The 18,240-nt window shown below is 47.3% G+C and overlaps 1 protein-coding gene across 3 annotated transcripts in view; it reads right to left on the bottom strand.

Annotated features, from left to right (window-relative positions):
* Window positions 1-18,240, bottom strand: part of HIP1 (huntingtin interacting protein 1) — a 171,748-nt gene that overhangs the window by 62,672 nt on the left and 90,836 nt on the right. Inside the window, exon 1 of one of the 3 annotated variants that reach the window (XM_084650867.1) lies at window positions 16,822-16,937. The exons of the other annotated variants lie outside the window; for them this stretch is intronic. Within the exon in view, the coding sequence (XP_084506993.1) occupies window positions 16,822-16,839 (18 nt within the window). The 5' untranslated portion in view covers window positions 16,840-16,937. Of the gene's footprint in view, window positions 1-16,821; window positions 16,938-18,240 lie in introns of those variants that run through there. 3 annotated transcript variants of the gene reach the window in all.

Here is an 18,240-nt window from a genome sequence, read left to right as displayed (position 1 = left end):
GGGCCAGCAAGAGTGGATCACGCTTGATGTTCCCCTGAAGTGTGAGGTAAGAGTGTGCCCAGGGTTTTGGTTGGGTTAATTCAAATAGACAGAAAAGGGCCTTTATCTAATTTTGTGATCATTAAACTTCACATTTGTTCCAAGCTCTGAGCTGCAAGTGTTACTGGCTGGCATTTGTCAACCTAAAGCGAGGTTCATAAATCCATATCTAGGCACCTAAATAAATAGCCAGATTTCCAAAGGTGAGGAGGACTTGCAGCTCCCACGGACTCCTAATGGGACAAGGACAAATTTCACCCAGGAAGAGGATGGTGCTTTAACTGTAGAGGGCAGCGTGATAAAAAGGCATGCAGTTGCAGGTGAGAGAGAAGTATTCAAGAGGGGAGAAGGCAGAGCGTAGGACCAGACGGGAGTGAGGTGGAGAGCTGCTCCACTCCCTCAAATATGGCTGAACAGAGTTTCTTCACATCCCTCCCCAAAATAGTTCAAACTGGGCTGAGAAGGAGCAGGAGAAATTTCAGACCAAAAGGTAATAATCAAGTACCTGAAAATAGAGTTTAGAGTGAAATCTCAACCCTGATTGCAGCCTCCAGACCACAGTACTGTAATCTCGTTGTTGCCAATGTGCTACTGTTGGCAGCAAGTTTTAAGGAAAATCATACCAGGCTTTGTCATTTAAATGTCATGCCAAAACACCCCCTTCCCCGATCCTGCTACCTGATCCAATAGGGGCACTATGAACGAGGGCTGCTTGGAGCACGGAAATCTAGGGTACTGTATGTTTCTCTCTGACCCAGTGGGATTAAGTGTGAAGCTGTCCAGTCACCAACTCTGTTCAGCGCACTCTTTTTCATTTCCTCAGCAACACAAGTAGCAGTGGCTGGAAAGCGTGATGCTGCTAGCTAGGGCTCCTGGCTGACTGAGGCCACAAGCACAGCTAACAGACATAGTATCACTTTGAAAGAGCTTCGCCTAAAGGGACTCCTCGGTGCAGCTGCGCTTTGGTGAATGAGGTCTCTCTGGCTGCGTGCTGCGGAAAGCAAAACCAAGGAGTCTGGGGCACAGGGAGCCTCCTTTTCTCGCCTCTAAGGCAGTTCAAGAGGCGTGCTCTTTCCCGGAAGGTTAAGGAAGAACATGCATGGGACGCCACATTCTTAAGGCCAAGAGTTTCCTGGAGCTGCAAGGGGCTGGGACCGTTCATCACTCCCCTGAAAGAGCAGCATTGTAAAGCACTTCCTGCTCCAGCAGCTCTGTATGAAGCTGGTTCCGGAGAGGCAATTATCGGCAGCAACACACAGGAAGGCACGCTTTATCCCACCAGCTCCTCTCACATCCCCCCAAAATAGTGTCTCTACCAAAGAAAATGCTGAGTGTATTCCTAGGGGAAGCAGGGCACAGGAACTGTCCACTAAGTGCAGACAGAATTCTGCACAGTCACACACTCATCAAATCTCTTGGCAAAGCCCCAAGGCCATGGCTGGTACAAGATCACAGACCGAAGTCCCTGGAGCATTGGCCTCTCTGGAAGCTAAATTCCAAGCTAAAAATTCCAGGGTTCCCACTGGGTTTTCCTGTTAAATTACGAAAGAATTTTCCTTTAAAGTAAGATCCCCTAACAGATCAGCAATATGGGGAAAACAATGCAGAACTGGCAACTCCCTCTCCTCCCCCCTCCCCCCGACCAGATTCACGGAAGCAAGGGAACAAGTGGAAGTCCATATAATTTCAGCACCTTCCAACAGAGCTCCTGGAGGAGAAGCCTTGGGGGGAACCAGGAGCCTCTGAAGTGACTCCTAACAAACGTGATCCAGGAGGACAATGTTTTATGCTCTGATGTTTGAACACAGCACGACCAGTGATTCTCTGACAGCGACCAGCATCTGAGGCTTCAAAGCAAGGTCCATGATGTGGCCTTCGTTATTTTACATACTTCTATCATCTCCCCTCCAGAGATCTAATTTCAGGGTGAGACAGAAGGCAAAGGCCTTCAGTCTGGAGAAAAAGACAGGACCAACATTGGCAGAAGCAGTCAATTACATCACGTAAGGCAATAAAAAACTGGTGGAACCCTGACCTTCAGGTGAAGCTAAACCCTATGATGTACATACCCGCTGCCTTTAATTATCTATGGAGTCACGAGCTTTGGTGCGTCGGGCTTTACGCATTCTGCTCCTTTCAGTCAGGCTGTGGCTACATTTGCTCTTTCATTGCAGCTGTCTCCTGTACACACTGCGGGTTTCCATTCAGCACAGCATCCCAACTGGATGCCAAATGCATTCAGAGGCCCTCAAAACTGCTGGACGTTAGTAGTATTCATCTCTTCTCAGTACTTCCCTTCTAGACTCTAGCCACATCCTCGGAGAGTTCCAAAGCCAGACACTTGGCAGGAGGAATGAGCTAAATGTTGTGGGGGTAGCGACAAAGCTGCATTTGCCAGTGTCGCAAAGAATTTATCCCAACTCAAAGCACCACCACCAGAGACCATGGGGAGGACATCTCGGGCTACAGAGCTTGGGAGGAGAGCGGTTTTATTGCAGCCACCCAAGTTCAAGAGGCACACACATTTCAAAATGCTGTCTGCCCACAGGACCAAAGGGCACCTAACTGCTGCAGGCTTCACCTCTGGACAATGCTTGTGGCACTTGCAGGGAGAAGGCAAAGGGGCTGCAGTTGCTAGCTGTGGAGCAGGCAGAAGGGGCATCTCAAAGGATGTAGCCCAAGGACAGCACCGTGCTCACGGCTAGCAACAGTGGTACAAATCTAGCCCTAGTGATTAGTGCTGCAAAACTAGGTCAAAAAAGGCTGAGGTATCTCATAGCAGATCCTGTTCGGTCTTAAAAGCAAAATAAGCCTCCTCTCACTAGACACACGCCCAACTCCCTGACTGACAGGCCATCAGCCAGCCATTTCAATTGCAAGCTACCAGACTGCAAAGAGCAACGGGCTATTTCAGGCACTGCCAGACCATGAATAAATCCCTCGCACAGTAGCACCTTTTCCTAAGACTGATGAAGGGATGTCCTGAAAACTAAGGCAGTGGAGCGGAGTGGCAGAAAGGTGCCTTGCTTTGCTCATTGATGTAGAGCTCCTCTGGCTACCTCCCTTCACAGCCACTGCTTCCATTCTGGGAGAGTTCCCTGCCTAGCTCTGTGGACCAGGAAGCTCCTTGTTCCAGCTTTAATCCTGTCATATTTGCTAGAAGATGCTTCACTCTCCAGGACAACTCCAAATGTGTGTCAGACTGAGCTCTCTGGGGAGAGCATCTCTGCTGACTGGGCTGTTAAATACTAGACATTAATGCAGAGAAGCATTTGTGCCGGTGTCTGGGAAGCCCAAGTCTTTCTGAGTGCTCACAGGCCCCTCAGAACTGGGATGGAACTGGAGCTGCTCAGTGCTTTTATTAGTGGGATGTTTACAACAGGTTCATGAGCTTCTGGCATGTGGACAGGAACCTTGGCACAACTGGACAAAATCTCAGTCAGCTTCCTGAGAAAACCATTGCAGGGGGAAATCTGGAAGTGAAAGATCTGCTCCACACTGCAGTAACCTGCCTGAGAGTCCCAGCAGACTGGGTGGTAACAGCTCCTCTGCAGTGGGGCAGCTTTCATAACCATTACATGCCTCCCCCTTTTATGAAGGAGAGACGTTGCATATCAGTTCCTCTTTTCAGGCAATGGTGCAAACAACTCGGAAACCCTGAAAGGGAAGAGAGAGTAGAAATCTTATCAGCCCATGTAACTCAGGCTCCATTTATGCAACACGCATAACAACTGAGCCAAGGGACAGGGTTACAGCATAGTGAAGAGCTGTAATGTAATCAAAACTTAACAGAATCCCCAGAACGGAGTTATAGTCTGGTGTGAGCTCACTGTTAGGCCCAGAACACAGCAGCACTGTTAACACTATTCTACCCAAGTCAAGGCAGGACCCCGATTCTGTTATACCTGTAGTGTACATGGGGTCTCAGGGTGCTGGCAGCACTGTGAAAGCTGTAGGTACACCCGAAGCAGAATAAAGAATAGTCAATGCTACAGGTGTAGAAATCACCACCCTGCAGTGAAGAGTCCAGGCAGGAAGTCGCAGGAAACAGGCTAGGAAATATTTTGCCTAAAACTCCTTGCCCTGGTGCAGTGTGAGTAGAACCTGCCCAGCATGCTGTTGGGTTTGTCAAACTTGCGTGCATTTGCTTCCTGTCCACTTCATTAGCGTGTGTTACAAATAGTGTGTGGAAGCAGTATTCTCTCTCTCTGTGTAAACTGCTTTTGCTATAGTTTGACAACCTCAGCCCCTCCCTATGAGATTTCAAAAGAGCTGAGCCTCCGCACTGACTTTTGGGAATCAGTCCTACGACATGTTGGACACAAAAATGAAGGAATCAGAATTAGTGGACACTTAAAAATTTTGGCCTAAGAGATATTCCCTGGGTTACACAGCAGGCTAGTGGGAGAACCCAGGAGTCCTGACTCCCACCCTGCCTTGCTCCAACCTCTAGTGTATCAGCATTACATTTGCTCTGTCGCGTCCTTTTTTGAGTAGTTTAGACATCAGAACTGTGAGGGCAACCTGAACAACATGGCAGCCTCGAACCGTAAGACTAACTCTACCAGCAGTGTATAGTATAAACTACCGAGGACCAAAGCCTGCCAGGGGCTGAGAACCTTAAATCCCATTCACATCAGTTGGAGTAGAGGTACTCAGCACCTTGCAGAATTTGCATACATGATAAATGTAGTGGAATGGACAGAAATCCCCTTCTGGAAACGTCGTGGAACATTCCATTCTCTCCAGCCAATCAGCGCCAGTGGTTCTGGTGGCCAGGCGAGATGGTGGGGAATGGAGGGGCTGATTGGCTGGCTGGGGGGACAGAGAAGGGAGTAACTAGTGCGTGTGGAAGCAGCCGTGACCCAACTATGCTGCCGAAATAAAAATTATACAAAAAGGTAAAAACATGGTAGCCATTGCCTGAAACCAGCCCTACATACAGGTCACGTGGAAGATACACACATCCAAATCAATCATTACAGCAGGATGGAGCAGGGGACCATGGCTGCAAGGTCAAAATGTATCGGTATCCAGCATGGGAAACACACGAGACAAAACTCGGAGCAACCATAATAGCTCTCTATCCATTACTGTGACAGCAAAGACCTCGAGCCACAAGCAGGATCACAAACAATGCAGAATTGCAGTGGGATTCCTAAAATAGATCTCTCTCATACACACATGTAAGCACTGAGAGGTCTCAAATCTGCCAGGCACAACCCCACAAAAATTACAAGCTTAGTGTACTTTGAATTGAAAATCTACCATTATGCAAAGAATTATTCCGGTCTAGCCAGTGGCTGCATGGAGATTTCTCAGGTCTCCTTTCATTCCAAAAAGGAAATGAACGTCGACTATGGAATCCTGCACCATCGTAAATGGTTTGGAAACACTAAGTAAGTTCCAGGGCAAATCCTCTTAGTAATGCTCCTCGTTTCTCTTTAATTCTTTTCTAAAAATGGCTTGCTAAAGCTTATGCAAACTCCCAGAAAAACATTTTCAACCAAGCTGCATGGCACACCACAGTATTAGGGGCCTCACCGGAGCCAAGCTATGAGAGAGATATGGTCTCACAGGAGTTCCCTGTAAAACGATAATCTGTGAAACAAAAGGAGACAGGACAGTTCAGTTACGGCCACACAGCCGTCTCTCTCTAATCACACAGGAGTAAAGTAGAGTCAGACTGGGTGTGGAAGGGACATTTAGGAGTAAGGGCAGGAGTGAGTAAGTGTGTGTGTGTTGGGAGGGGCTCTCTCTTTATTTAGGTGTAAAGGACAACTTCTCAGATTTAAGTTTCCCTCTTTAATAAGCAGCAAAAGGCAAAACCACACACACACACAGCTGTCTAAGTTAACGCAGTCTCAGAAAAGGTTTTCCTCCATCGAGTGCTGAATAAATCTTGGAATGATTAACGACATGAATGGGAGTGGAGTGCTCTTTTGGTACTAAGGGGGTGCCCACCCTCATCCTTTGGAAAGTAGAGCTGCTCTGCTCTGCCTGCAGTTCTCTCCTCAAAGGAACATCTGAGCAGACTCTTATGAAGCAGGAGAGCGCTCAGCAGCACAGCCAGGATGACCTTATACAGTAGCAGCAAAAAGAGCACAGCCCTGTTCCTGTACACAATGTGAGCAGAAAGGAAATGGAGAAAGAAGGAATGTGCAGCCAGAGCAGACCACAGAGGCCTGTTGCAAATGACAAATAACTCACAACCTTCCACTTAAGTTGTAACAATTGCTCCCCAAGAAGAGACAGCAATAGCGAGGGACACAAAAAGGTACCATTCTTTCCTGGCCATTTCTCCTCAGGTCCCAGCCACAGGATGAATTTGGAAATGAAAAAGAAATTGTATTCTTCCAGGCCCCTCCCTCCCAGAAACCAAGCTCTGTGCACTTGAGACAGCATAATGAGAAGCCACGCACTGTAGATCTTCATAATACGATTGTCCCTCTTCTAATTTGCCTGCTTTGATCAGCAGTGAAATAGTGAATACTGCTGACCTGTAAATCATCAGCATTAGGTTTCAGAGTGAACATCCCACTCAGATGAGTGGGGCACTCATCTGTCTCTCAGAGCTATGGTTTCAGGCTGCCTGAAGACTCACGCAGATATTACTGCATCGGCTGATGCTTGACTCACAATCTGAAACTTTACTTCACAATCATAAGGCCTGCAGATGCAAATGAAAATTGATCTTCCAGAGAACAAAAATAGCAGCCTCCAAAAGAGCCCCAGCACTGAGTGGCTATGAGCGGCCCCCTTTGAGCCCTGCTCCCAGCAGTTAAAGCTCCAGGAACAGCTGGATCACCATCTGATTAAGGGAAGAACGTTCATGCTTCTAGTGGTACCAGCTCTTGTTGCTAGCACAGCTTAGGAGCGAGAAGAAAAAGGGAGAGGCAAATTGGGGACTGGGAGGACAGGTACAGAGAAGCGAGATAAGTGCCTCCTGTCACGGGGCAACAGAGGAGGAACATGGTCACCTGAGAGGTATTTGGGCTTTGACCTTTCCTTTGGCTGCTGTTTTTTTCCTACCATTGGTAGGACCCTGTCCAGCTCAGGCAGATTTCTGAAAGGAATCCTGCCAGGCAGACATACACACTGGGGGCTTGTGTCTTGGGAAGGGCTGGGAAGTAGTGTGCTTGTATTCTCTTTGGCTTTCAAACAGCACTTCTGTCATAAATATAAAGGGAAGGGTAAACCCCTTTGAAATCCCTCCTGGCCAGGGGAAAGCTCCTCTCACCTGTAAAGGGTTAAGAAGCTAAAGGTAACCTCGCTGGCACCTGACCAAAATGACCAATGAGGAGACAAGATACTTTCAAAAGCTGGGAGGAGGGAGAGAAACAAAGGGTCTGTCTCTGTCTGTAGTCGTCTTGGCCAGGGACAGAACAGGAATGGAGTCTTAGAACTTCTAGTAAGTAATCTAGCTAGGTATGTGTTAGATTATGATTTCTTTAAATGGCTGAGAAAAGAATTGTGCTGAATAGAATAACTATTTCTGTCTGTGTATCTTTTTTGTAACTTAAGGTTTTGCCTAGAGGGGTTCTCTATGTTTTTGAATCTAATTACCCTGTAAGATATCTACCATCCTGATTTTACAGGGGGGATTTCTTTATTTCTATTTACTTCTATTTTTTATTAAAAGTCTTCTTGTAAAACACTGAATGCTTTTTCATTGTTCTCAGATCCAAGGGTTTGGGTCTGTGGTCACCTATGCAAATTGGTGAGGCTTTTATCCAACATTTCCCAGGAAAGGGGGGGTGCAAGTGTTGGGAGGATTGTTCATTGTTCTTAAGATCCAAGGGTCTGGGTCTGTAGTCACCTCGGCAAATTGGTGAGGCTTTTTACCAAACCTTGTCCAGGAAGTGGGGTGCAAGGTTTTGGGAAGTATTTTGGGGGGAAGGACGCGTCCAAACAGCTCTTCCCCAGTAACCAGTATTAGTTTGGTGGTGGTAGCGGCCAGTCCAAGGATAACGGGTGTAATATTTTGTACCTTGGGGAAGTTTTGACCTAAGCTGGTAAAGATAAGCTTAGGAGGTTTTTCATGCAGGTCCCCACATCTGTACCCTAGAGTTCAGAGTGGGGGAGGAACCTTGACAACTTCCAATCCCCAGTCCCCACTTCTCGCTGGTGACTCAGCATCCATGACGGCACTTTGGAAGAGTTGGGACATGGCTCGTGCTTCTGCCTCATGCCAGTTGGGGCAGAGGGCTCCCCAAACCAGTGGCAAGTGTTGGAAAGTATTTAAAAAAGGGAAGAAGGAGGATCCTGGGAACTACAGGCCAGTCAGCCTCACTTCAGTCCCTGGAAAAATCATGGAGCAGGTCCTCAAAGAATCAATCCTGAAGCACTTGCATGAGAGGAAAGTGATCAGGAACAGCCAGCATGGATTCACCAAGGGAAGGTCATGCCTGACTAATCTAATCGCCTTTTATGATGAGATTACTGGTTCTGTGGATGAAGGGAAAGCAGTGGATGTATTGTTTCTTGACTTTAGCAAAGCTTTTGACACGGTCTCCCACAGTATTCTTGTCAGCAAGTTAAGGAAGTATGGGCTGGATGAATGCACTACAAGGTGGGTAGAAAGCTGGCTAGATTGTTGGGCTCAACGGGTAGTGATCAATGGCTCCATATCTAGTTGGCAGCCGGTATCAAGTGGAGTACCCCAAGGGTCGGTCCTGGGGCTGGTTTTGTTCAATATCTTCATAAATGATCTGGAGGATGGTGTGGATTGCACTCTCAGCAAATTTGCGGATGATACTAAACTGGGAGGAGTGGTAGATACGCTGGAGGGGAGGGATAGGATACAGAAGGACCTAGACAAATTGGAGGATTGGGCCAAAAGAAATCTGATGAGGTTCAACAAGGACAAGTGCAGGGTCCTGCACTTAGGACGGAAGAACCCAATGCACAGCTACAGACTAGGGACCGAATGGCTAGGCAGCAGTTCTGCGGAAAAGGACCTAGGGGTGACAGTGGACGAGAAGCTGGATATGAGTCAACAGTGTGCCCTTGTTGCCAAGAAGGCCAATGGCATTTTGGGATGTATAAGTAGGGGCATAGCGAGCAGATCGAGGGACGTGATCATTCCCCTCTATTCGACATTGGTGAGGCCTCATCTGGAGTACTGTGTCCAGTTTTGGGCCCCACACTTCAAGAAGGATGTGGATAAATTGGAGAGAGTCCAGCGAAGGGCAACAAAAATGATTAGGGGACTGGAACACATGAGTTATGAGGAGAGGCTGAGGGAGCTGGGATTGTTTAGCCTGCAGAAGAGAAGAATGAGGGGGGATCTGATAGCTGCCTTCAACTACCTGAAAGGGGGTTCCAAAGAGGATGGCTCTAGACTGTTCTCAATGGTAGCAGATGACAGAACGAGGAGTAATGGTCTCAAGTTGCAGTGGGGGAGGTTTAGATTGGATATTAGGAAAAACTTTTTCACTAAGAGGGTGGTGAAACACTGGAATGCGTTACCTAGGGAGGTGGTAGAATCTCCTTCCTTAGAGGTTTTTAAGGTCAGGCTTGACAAAGCCCTGGCTGGGATGATTTAACTGGGAATTGGTCCTGCTTTGAGCAGGGGGTTGGACTAGATGACCTTCTGGGGTTCCTTCCAACCCTGATATTCTATGATTCTATGATCTGGTGGGGGCCAGAACAGACTGCCGGTCAGATTCACTTAGGGCAAATCCTGCTCTCTCCGTATGAAGATGATGATTGTGTGTGTGCATATATGTCTCAAGAGCGAGAAATACAATTAAGTTTGCAGGGCTTAACAGAATCTTAAAAACACTGCAGAGGGAGGTGGGCACTGTAACTGGGACATGTACAGTCATTGCATTTTAACTTACCCCAGGTAAAGATCTCCAAAACAAACAACTGGGTGGGCATGGCAAGAAGAACCCATGCAGCTAAAATGTGATAAGATGATACTGGAGATTGTGGAGAAGATATCAGGGGGTTTCAGTTCTGATGTCATGCTGCTTGGGAAGAGATCACTGACTTCTAAGGTTAATTTCATCTTTCACCTACCAATCACCACCATATGTCTTAATAGAAAAGACAATGCAAGATGTGAGCACTGTGAATCGTGAAACAGACCTGTTCATCCACCCTATGAACGGTTATAATGGCGATTACAGTAAATGTCACTCTGAGGAGGATGTGAAGCAACGGCAATATCAAGAGATGACGGCTAGAGGTTTGAGCCTAGGACTGAGCATCAGGAAAAGTAAGGTTACTTACCAGTAATACGAAATTTCTGTTTACATTGCCTCTACCATGTAAGACTTGTGGGCTTTGTCTGTGAGCCACAGAATGATCAACAGCCGTCCAAAAAGTAGTAAGAAGCACACACATCCTTCCCGCTTGAGGAATTCTAGAAAGACTCTCCCTTCTAATCATAGAATCATAGAATATCAGGGTTGGAAGGGACCCCAGAAGGTCATCTAGTCCAACCCCCTGCTCGAAGCAGGACCAATTCCCAGTTAAATCATCCCAGCCAGGGCTTTGTCAAGCCTGACCTTAAAAACCTCTAAGGAAGGAGATTCTACCACCTCCCTAGGTAACGCATTCCAGTGTTTCACCACCCTCTTAGTGAAAAAGTTTTTCCTAATATCCAATCTAAACCTCCCCCATCATCAGTAATCATCAGTCACATTCTTATTAACCTCAGCAGAGCCCAATCATAGTAGTATCAAAGAAGGAAGGTATTCAGTGTGGATCTGCAGAGGCAAGGTCCAGGTTCTGGTAAGTAGACTGGACTGGACTGCATGGAGGAACGGCACCACAAAAACGGAGGACAAGATTTTGAGAGGGAGTATCTGAATGACTGTCTCAAATGCAGAAAACAGGTCCAGGAAGATGAGGATGAAGTAAAGGCCCTGAAATTTTGGTTAGGAAGAAGTCTCTAGAGACCTTAGTGAGAACAGTTTTGGTGGAGTGTGGAGGGACAGAAATCAGGAGGGAATACAGACAGGAAGAGAACTCAAGGCAATGGTTGTTATCAGAGCACTCAGTGAATTGAGAGGTGATGGAAGGGAAAGGAGATGGGTTACAGAGATAATAAAAGATGGACGCTAGACCTTAATAAATCTGAATACACAATTTAATCCATTGTGATAGTCTCTGAACCAAAATGGTTAGGGCCATTAGATTTCTCAAATGCAACAAACGATCAATGCAATTTACTGAAGGGCTTGGATTCTGTCCAAGTAATAAACAAGTCTCCTTACTCCAGCTTATAGAATCTGGCCTCTGTTGATGCATCATGAGGCTTAGGAAAAAAGACTGGAGGCAAAGCAGATTGATTTAGGTGGGATTTTGTGGCCACAGTGGACAAAAACTTAAGATGAAGTCACAAAGGCATCATGTCCTTGCTAACAGTCTAGGCAAGGGGTGGCCAACCTGAGCAGGAGCCAGAATTTACCAATGTGCATTGCCAAAGAGCCACGGTAATACGCCAACAGCCCCGCATCAGCTCCCCTCAGCTCCCAGCACCTCCCGCCCAACGGCAGTCCTGCTGATCAGCGCCTCCCCCTCCCTCCCCACACCTCCCGATCAGCTGTTTCTTGGCGTGCAGGAGGCTCTGGGGTGGGAAGAGGGAGGAGCGAGGGCACGTCAGGCTCGGGGGGGGGGCAGGAAGGGGTGCAGTGGGGGCAGGGCATGTGCAGAGCCAGGGGCTGAGCAGTGAGCCCCCCCCGGCACACTGGAAAGTTGGTGCCTGTAGCTCCAGCCCCAGAAACTTCTGGAGAGCCGCATGTGGTTCCGGAGCCACAGATTGGCCATCCCTGGTCTAGGCCTCTCTAGGGAGTTTCAGTCAGAAGGGCTCAGATTTCAGTGACAGTGTAGCTGAAGCCACTAGAAATGCCAGCTGGGACTGTCTAAGTGCAGCCCAAGGAGATGGGGCGAGGGTGGCTTTTAAGTCATCTTTGTGCCAGTCAAGCTCTGAGCTTCTCGATGGGGCTGATGTGCTTCCTTGTATAAAGTAGAGCAGCCTGGGAATGCTTTATAAAGCAGCGAAGTAATGAACTGATGAATAAATATGTCACAACCGCATTAGAAACTTTCCCTCATGGACGCAAGAAGATTGAGGAGTCAGTACAGAAACATGGTAAGCTGCAGGAACTGCCAGACAGACCCTGACAGTGGCCAGAGATCATCCCAGCCCCAGCAGAAATAAAAAGTAAATCAAGGATAAAACTTGGATCAGACAAGTAACAGGATCAACATTTTAAAGCATGGACAAATCTTGGGATATCGCCTCTTCAAACTGGAAGGTTTCCTGGACCCAAAACGGTACTTTCCAATAGAGAAAGTTCAATAGAGAACTGAACCAATAAGTACCCACAAAGCAAGCAGCCTGCTGAAGAGACTTCTGCTCTCGGTGAAATATCAGTACATGAAAGGTGACCTGGAATCTGAGGGAGGATGAACAGAGGGGTCTCTGGATAAGGCTAGCAGATCCAAAACCTGCTCATGGTTCGCTTGTTGAATCTTCCTCAAGACTTTGGAAAGGGAAGGGGGAAAGCCGCATCTGCCAGTGAAAAATATGCAGGTTCAGATTCCTGCTCACTCTAGAGCAGAACCCACCTCCTTACCAGCCCTTGATCTTTTGGGTGAAGAGGAATGAGCCTGTGTCCCTGCATGCCCTCCATCATCTTCCCAAACAGGGGTAACATCACAAGAATAAGAGGTAGGTGGGAGGAAGGAGAGCTCCAGAGCCACATATCCTGTGGGCCACAAACTTTCTAAGGGAGGCTTACAGGTGGTCGTAGGTCAAACAGAAAGTCAAGGCCACTTAGACTTGGGAGCTTCCCAGCCAAGAGGCACTCTAAAAGCAGAAGGGTGCACCTGTACTACAAATAAAGCACATTTCTTACTTCATGCCTTGCTCCCACTGAACAGAGCCAGGTTCAAAGACACAGGAGCTCTAAACCAGAGAAACAAGCTCAGAGAGAAGGAACTTTCCTGCAGCCCAAATGCCTCCAATTAGGAAACAAGTGGGGCTCGGGTCCAGAGACTGAGCTGGGTTCTGTAGAAGTTCTGAGTGCACAGGGTTCCCAAGGGTGAATCCAGCAAGTGATCTGTTCAGAAAGCATCTCGGAAACCAGAGACTCCAGACACTTAGATCCAAAGATAACTTTATCCTGCTCCTCTGACCTCCTAGGTTCTGAGGAAACAAACGTGCTGGGGCATGACTGTATTCCACCAGCATACTTGTAGACGCAGCACTGTTGCTCCCAGTGCTGCATCTAGTCTCAAGTGTGCCAGGCAACGGCACTCCGGCACTCCAGAGCCCTCAATAAATCCTCCGAATTTGGACCAGAGGGAGACTTCTTCCTCTTCTCAATTGAGACACTAGAACAGCAAGCTGAGATTTCAGACTCACAGCATCTTGATCAAATACAGAGACTATCCAAATTTCATCCATTAAGGAAACTCAACCCCTCCATCCCCCCGTCACAAGCAAGGCATAAAAGCCGTGCAAGCATGAGGGGAATGCTCCTCAACCCAGCACCAGAAACACCAAGCATTAATGTCAGCGATGAACATCTTGGATCAAGCTACACTTTTTATTTTTTAAATACTGCTCTTATTATGGGCTTTCTTATGGCACTCCTCAACAGAGGCTATGAGCGCATCTTGGACTTTGCTAGACACATTGCAACAAATGGCCACAAACAGGTATCAATACACCCCTACAACTGCCAAATCCAGACTAAAACTGATGTGTGGGGGAGATAGCGATTCGACAACCATGAGGGCTGGCAGAAAGAGCGGAACTGAGGGATGGTTAGAGAGCAGAGCCGTTTACACCCTCCACTCCAGAACAATGCAATGGTGGGAGATACCGGCATGGTCTATTAATTTCTTACTGCTCTCAATAGTTTGTTGACTTGTTAGGTAAGGTTGTAACTCCTAGAAGGGGGATCTGCAGAGGTACTTTTGGCTTTGGTATCAACTCCTACTGTCACCAAACAGCAAGTCAATTAACCTTTATGCCTCAGCATCCCCACCTGTCAAGTGAGGATGATAATATTTAACTACCTCCTAGGGGCCTGTGAGCATCCGTCAGTTACATTTCCACAGCAGTTCAAATATTAGGACTACAGTATAATTGCTAAGTAGTGTTTTTACCCATCACATGAACTTTCAGAAGTCAGCATACAACTCCTGAAACAAGCCAGTACAGACACAGATAAAACCTGCATCTTATTTTTGACTGGCACAAACTAGGATATTCCCAGGCAGTGCGTCCTGGGGAATTACTGCACTTCTCGAACAGCTGTTTCCCCAGAAAAGCACCCATTGGTCTTATTGCTTAAATATTGATATGAGTCTGACGTCACTGGCAGCCAATCAGTTAAGCTGGTGGCCCATGTTGTAGAGTCAGTTTAGAAGCATGCCCAGAAGCCTTCTCTGTGTTAGCAGGGTTTTGTATTTTATGTGGGGATTTCACGCAACAATAACCTTTCACTGAACACTTCTTTGCTTAATCTCTGTGCTTGCAGGACAGCAGGTCACTGGTCCCCTGAATTTTCTATGCGTAGTGTGTAAAGACAAGTCTCCCACAGCCTCCAGAATACTCTCAATATTCGATCACACCAAGCAGCTGGAGTGTGCTGCAAAAATAAGCGTTTGGGCATTCTTAGTATTTATAGGACACAACAGGAGCCAGAGTCGTTCTGGCTCTGTCCCCTAGCTTTAGGGTGTGCATTACTGAAAAAGGCTGGAGTGGAGATTCCTCAAACTCTGTACCCAAGAATTTGATCTCTAGAGGAAAATTTCAGCAGCAATTTGGCATCACAACAAATCCTGCATCTTGGCAGGGGTTAGACTAGATGACCCTTGTAGTCCCTTCTAACCCTACGAGTCTATGATCAAAGGAAAATTGTGCTGAGAAAGGAACTGATATTTCAGTCCTTACAGAACTTTCCACTCAGGATAAAACTTGCCCTTTGGGGTAACCAGTCATATTTTCTCACCAAGTGCTTATTCTGCAGGATGCTGCCTGAAAATACCTTTCCAAGAGGAAGGTAAAAATCGAGCCATGCATGGTGATCTGGCAGTACCTTACGCTCCAATTTTGCCACACATTAGTTAAATTTCAACCAAGTAACTACAGACTTTGCCTTTCTAGAGAATATGCTTCATTCATGTGGATGAGCAGCAGGCTTGTGAATTAAGCAGGTCCTAAATTTGAATCCAAACAGAATAATGCAAGGTCCCAGATGTGAAAAAAACTGACATCTAATCCAGTACACGGACAGTCAGACTGTGAGAGTGTAGCAACTGGAGTTTTTGTCAAACTCCTTCCCCCAAACTTTCTCCTGAGAAGCAACCGAGAGGCAGGTCTTCTTAAAAAAAAAAAAAAAAAAAAGGAATCCCTCACTACAGCAGGCAGATGTGAGAAAATGAGAGGAGCATTCATATTGCATACATTTGTCTAATTAAAGGTACCAAGAACTATTCAACCTAATGCCTGGCAGCTGATAGGTGCCAATAACTCTGCGGAAGGCTCGTGCTGGGTGACTGTGAGAGGCATGGGTCTGATCCCCAGAAGTGCCCAGTGCCTTTTCAGAGCTCTCTGTTTGGATTTTTATGATCTTGAAAGACAGATCAAGAATAGTTATTAGGGCTGCACACATGAATTGTGCTGGCTTGCTCCCTCCCCCCACTCAGCTCTGCCAATGCACTGGTGTCCTGACCCACGGTGGCCCCTGCTATTCCAGTTAAGAGCTACCACATCACTCTGCAAATGAAAGCCTGCTTTGCAAAGATTATCATTATTATTCATTATTTGCACTATGAAAGGTTAGTGTATTAACCAAATGTACCACCTAGTAATTACCCCACAAAGCTATTTTCGAGCGGAAAGTACATATACATCCAGCACTTGCCTTTGCTCCGAACAAAAGGCAGGCACCATGGATCAGCTCCCCTCTTCTGTTGTACACAAAGATCTCTCTGCAGAGCACAGAATGTGTTTGAACCTTGCCCAAATGTGCATAAAGAACTCACAGCAGCACCATACATGGAGACTCAAGTCCCTAAGGCACAACCTGAATGGTGTTAACTTAGAAGACAGAGCAACAGGGAAAAACAAGTTCAGATGGGTGGATGTGAGTGAATCCCAATTCCCAACACTCCTCTTGAATCAAGCAGAGGGGCAGAAACTCAAGCACAATAATAAGACTCTGTCTGAGGATCAATCCCAAAATAACTCCCAACTGCAGAGAGCACAAGGCTTGTATTGTAACAATTGCCCCTTCAAAAAAAAAAAAAAAAAAAAAGAAGGGCATGTTGTTTTCCCCACATATTAAAACAGTGGAGCCAAATTCTGGGGTCTTTAATCTAGCAGAACTCCCACTGACTCCACTGGAAAAGAGTTTTGCTTGATTAAAGCCCCCAGAATGTGGTCCTGAGAAACTAAGTACCTATGGAACTGGAGGCTGAGATGTATTTGGATAACTTGTAGGCAAACTCCTGAGATCTCCCTTCACAACACTGCCCCCCCTCCACCCCATCCTTCCCTTGCACTCTCACAATATCAGTCTTCTGAGTTTGCCCAAACACAAGCACACATAAGAGGGGCTAAATGGACAGGGCGAGGAGTGATGACAACAAAATAAACTGGACTTAAAGAGAAAAGCACTTCGAGATGCAGGTGCTCCGACAGATCCAAGTGGAGAAAGGGGATTAAAATGAGCTCAGTGGGCAAACCAAGGCCAGGCTAAAGGGATGCTGGAACTGGAAAACATGCATTAAGAGCAGCTGTTCACTTACCATCTTGCCCACCTCCATGGCCAAGGGCTGCTCCTGGCTCCCTCCCCTCGAGGAGAGGGCCGGCTCAGAAATCCCGAAGCTTGAAGATCACAATATCCGAGAAGAATACAGAGCTGTGCTTCCCCTACCCCCCCACCCCTCCCCGCTTTCTCTGAATGCTCAGAGGCTCAGCCAGTTAATACGGTTCTGAAAAGCCCATACTGGCAACCTTGCAAATCAGCAATGCTGGGGCAGAGAAAGTATGCAGAGAGGAAGGTCTGAAAGCAGGACCAGCTTGCAGGCTGAGGAGTGCCCAGAAAAGAGGCAGAATGGAGCTGGAAGCTTTCTCTGGAAGCAAAGGCGAGGTGAGGGGCAACAAAGCACCAACTCCCACACACTCCAAACCGCCCAGGGATGACACAGCCCCTTCGGCAAGGAAAACAGAAATTATCTGGCTGCTTGCTCGCTGTGGCTCATCAGATATCGGAAGGAGGAGAAAAAGAATTGTGTAGCTGGAGCCTGCCTGCTGCACTCAGCCACACGCTGGAGTGTGTGATTTGAATAACAAAAGAGCTCCACTCTCCAAGCCAGGAGGATGGAGCTGCTATTCAGAGAGCCAGTGGTGAGGGAGAGAGGGCGTGAGCGGGTATGTGTGTGTGGCGAGGGGACGGGGGCTACTGACAATCAGACTCAGGAAGTGGAGGCAGGGCTCTCCAAAAAGTGGGATGGATTTGGTCTCCCTCTGCACAGATGCTCTCTCCTTACCACATACTCACTTGCCCAGGCAGGGGCTTGCAAGGGTTAGCAGTGTCTTTCCAGGAAAACTACACGGGGTTCTACAAAATAAAATACCACCGAGACCTTCCCTTCTAAGAGTGTTCATTGCTCAGTCTTCTAAGCCAAAAAACATACGTGCTGGGAGGAGAAAGTGCGAGGAGCAGCATGATGAGGGGGCTGGGCAGCCCTTAGGAGGCTGATCCACACAAAAAGAAAAGGAGTACTTGTGGCACCTTAGAGACTAACCAATTTATTTGAGCATAAGCTATGAAGTGAGCTGTAGCTCACGAAAGCTCATGCTCAAATAAATTGATTAGTCTCTAAGGTGCCACAAATACTCCTTTTCTTTTTGCGAATACAGACTAACACGGCTGTTACTCTGATCCACACAGTCACTCCAGTCTCAATGCCCTGGCTGAGCATTCTCGGAACATGCTGGAACCCACACTTAGGTTTTTGCAGGTGGCCTGGATGTCCTCTCGTTGGGACGGCCAACAATCAAAGGTCTCTTCAGCCCAGGAGCAATCTTCACGGGAACAAAGAGGCAATTGGGCTGGCTACTAGAGTCCTAAATACTTTCAACACAGTTTGCTATTGAGTGGCTGCACAGTCCTCGCCCGACATTTCTGACGGGAAGGTGCGTCCCGCACAGGAGCAGGCTTG

This window comes from Lepidochelys olivacea (assembly GCF_965140295.1).
Source record: "Lepidochelys olivacea isolate rLepOli2 genome assembly, chromosome: 17".
Taxonomy (NCBI): Eukaryota; Metazoa; Chordata; order Testudines; family Cheloniidae; genus Lepidochelys; species Lepidochelys olivacea.
The sequence above is the reverse complement of the archived record's forward strand: the minus strand, read 5'-3'. Positions and strand labels throughout refer to the sequence as shown.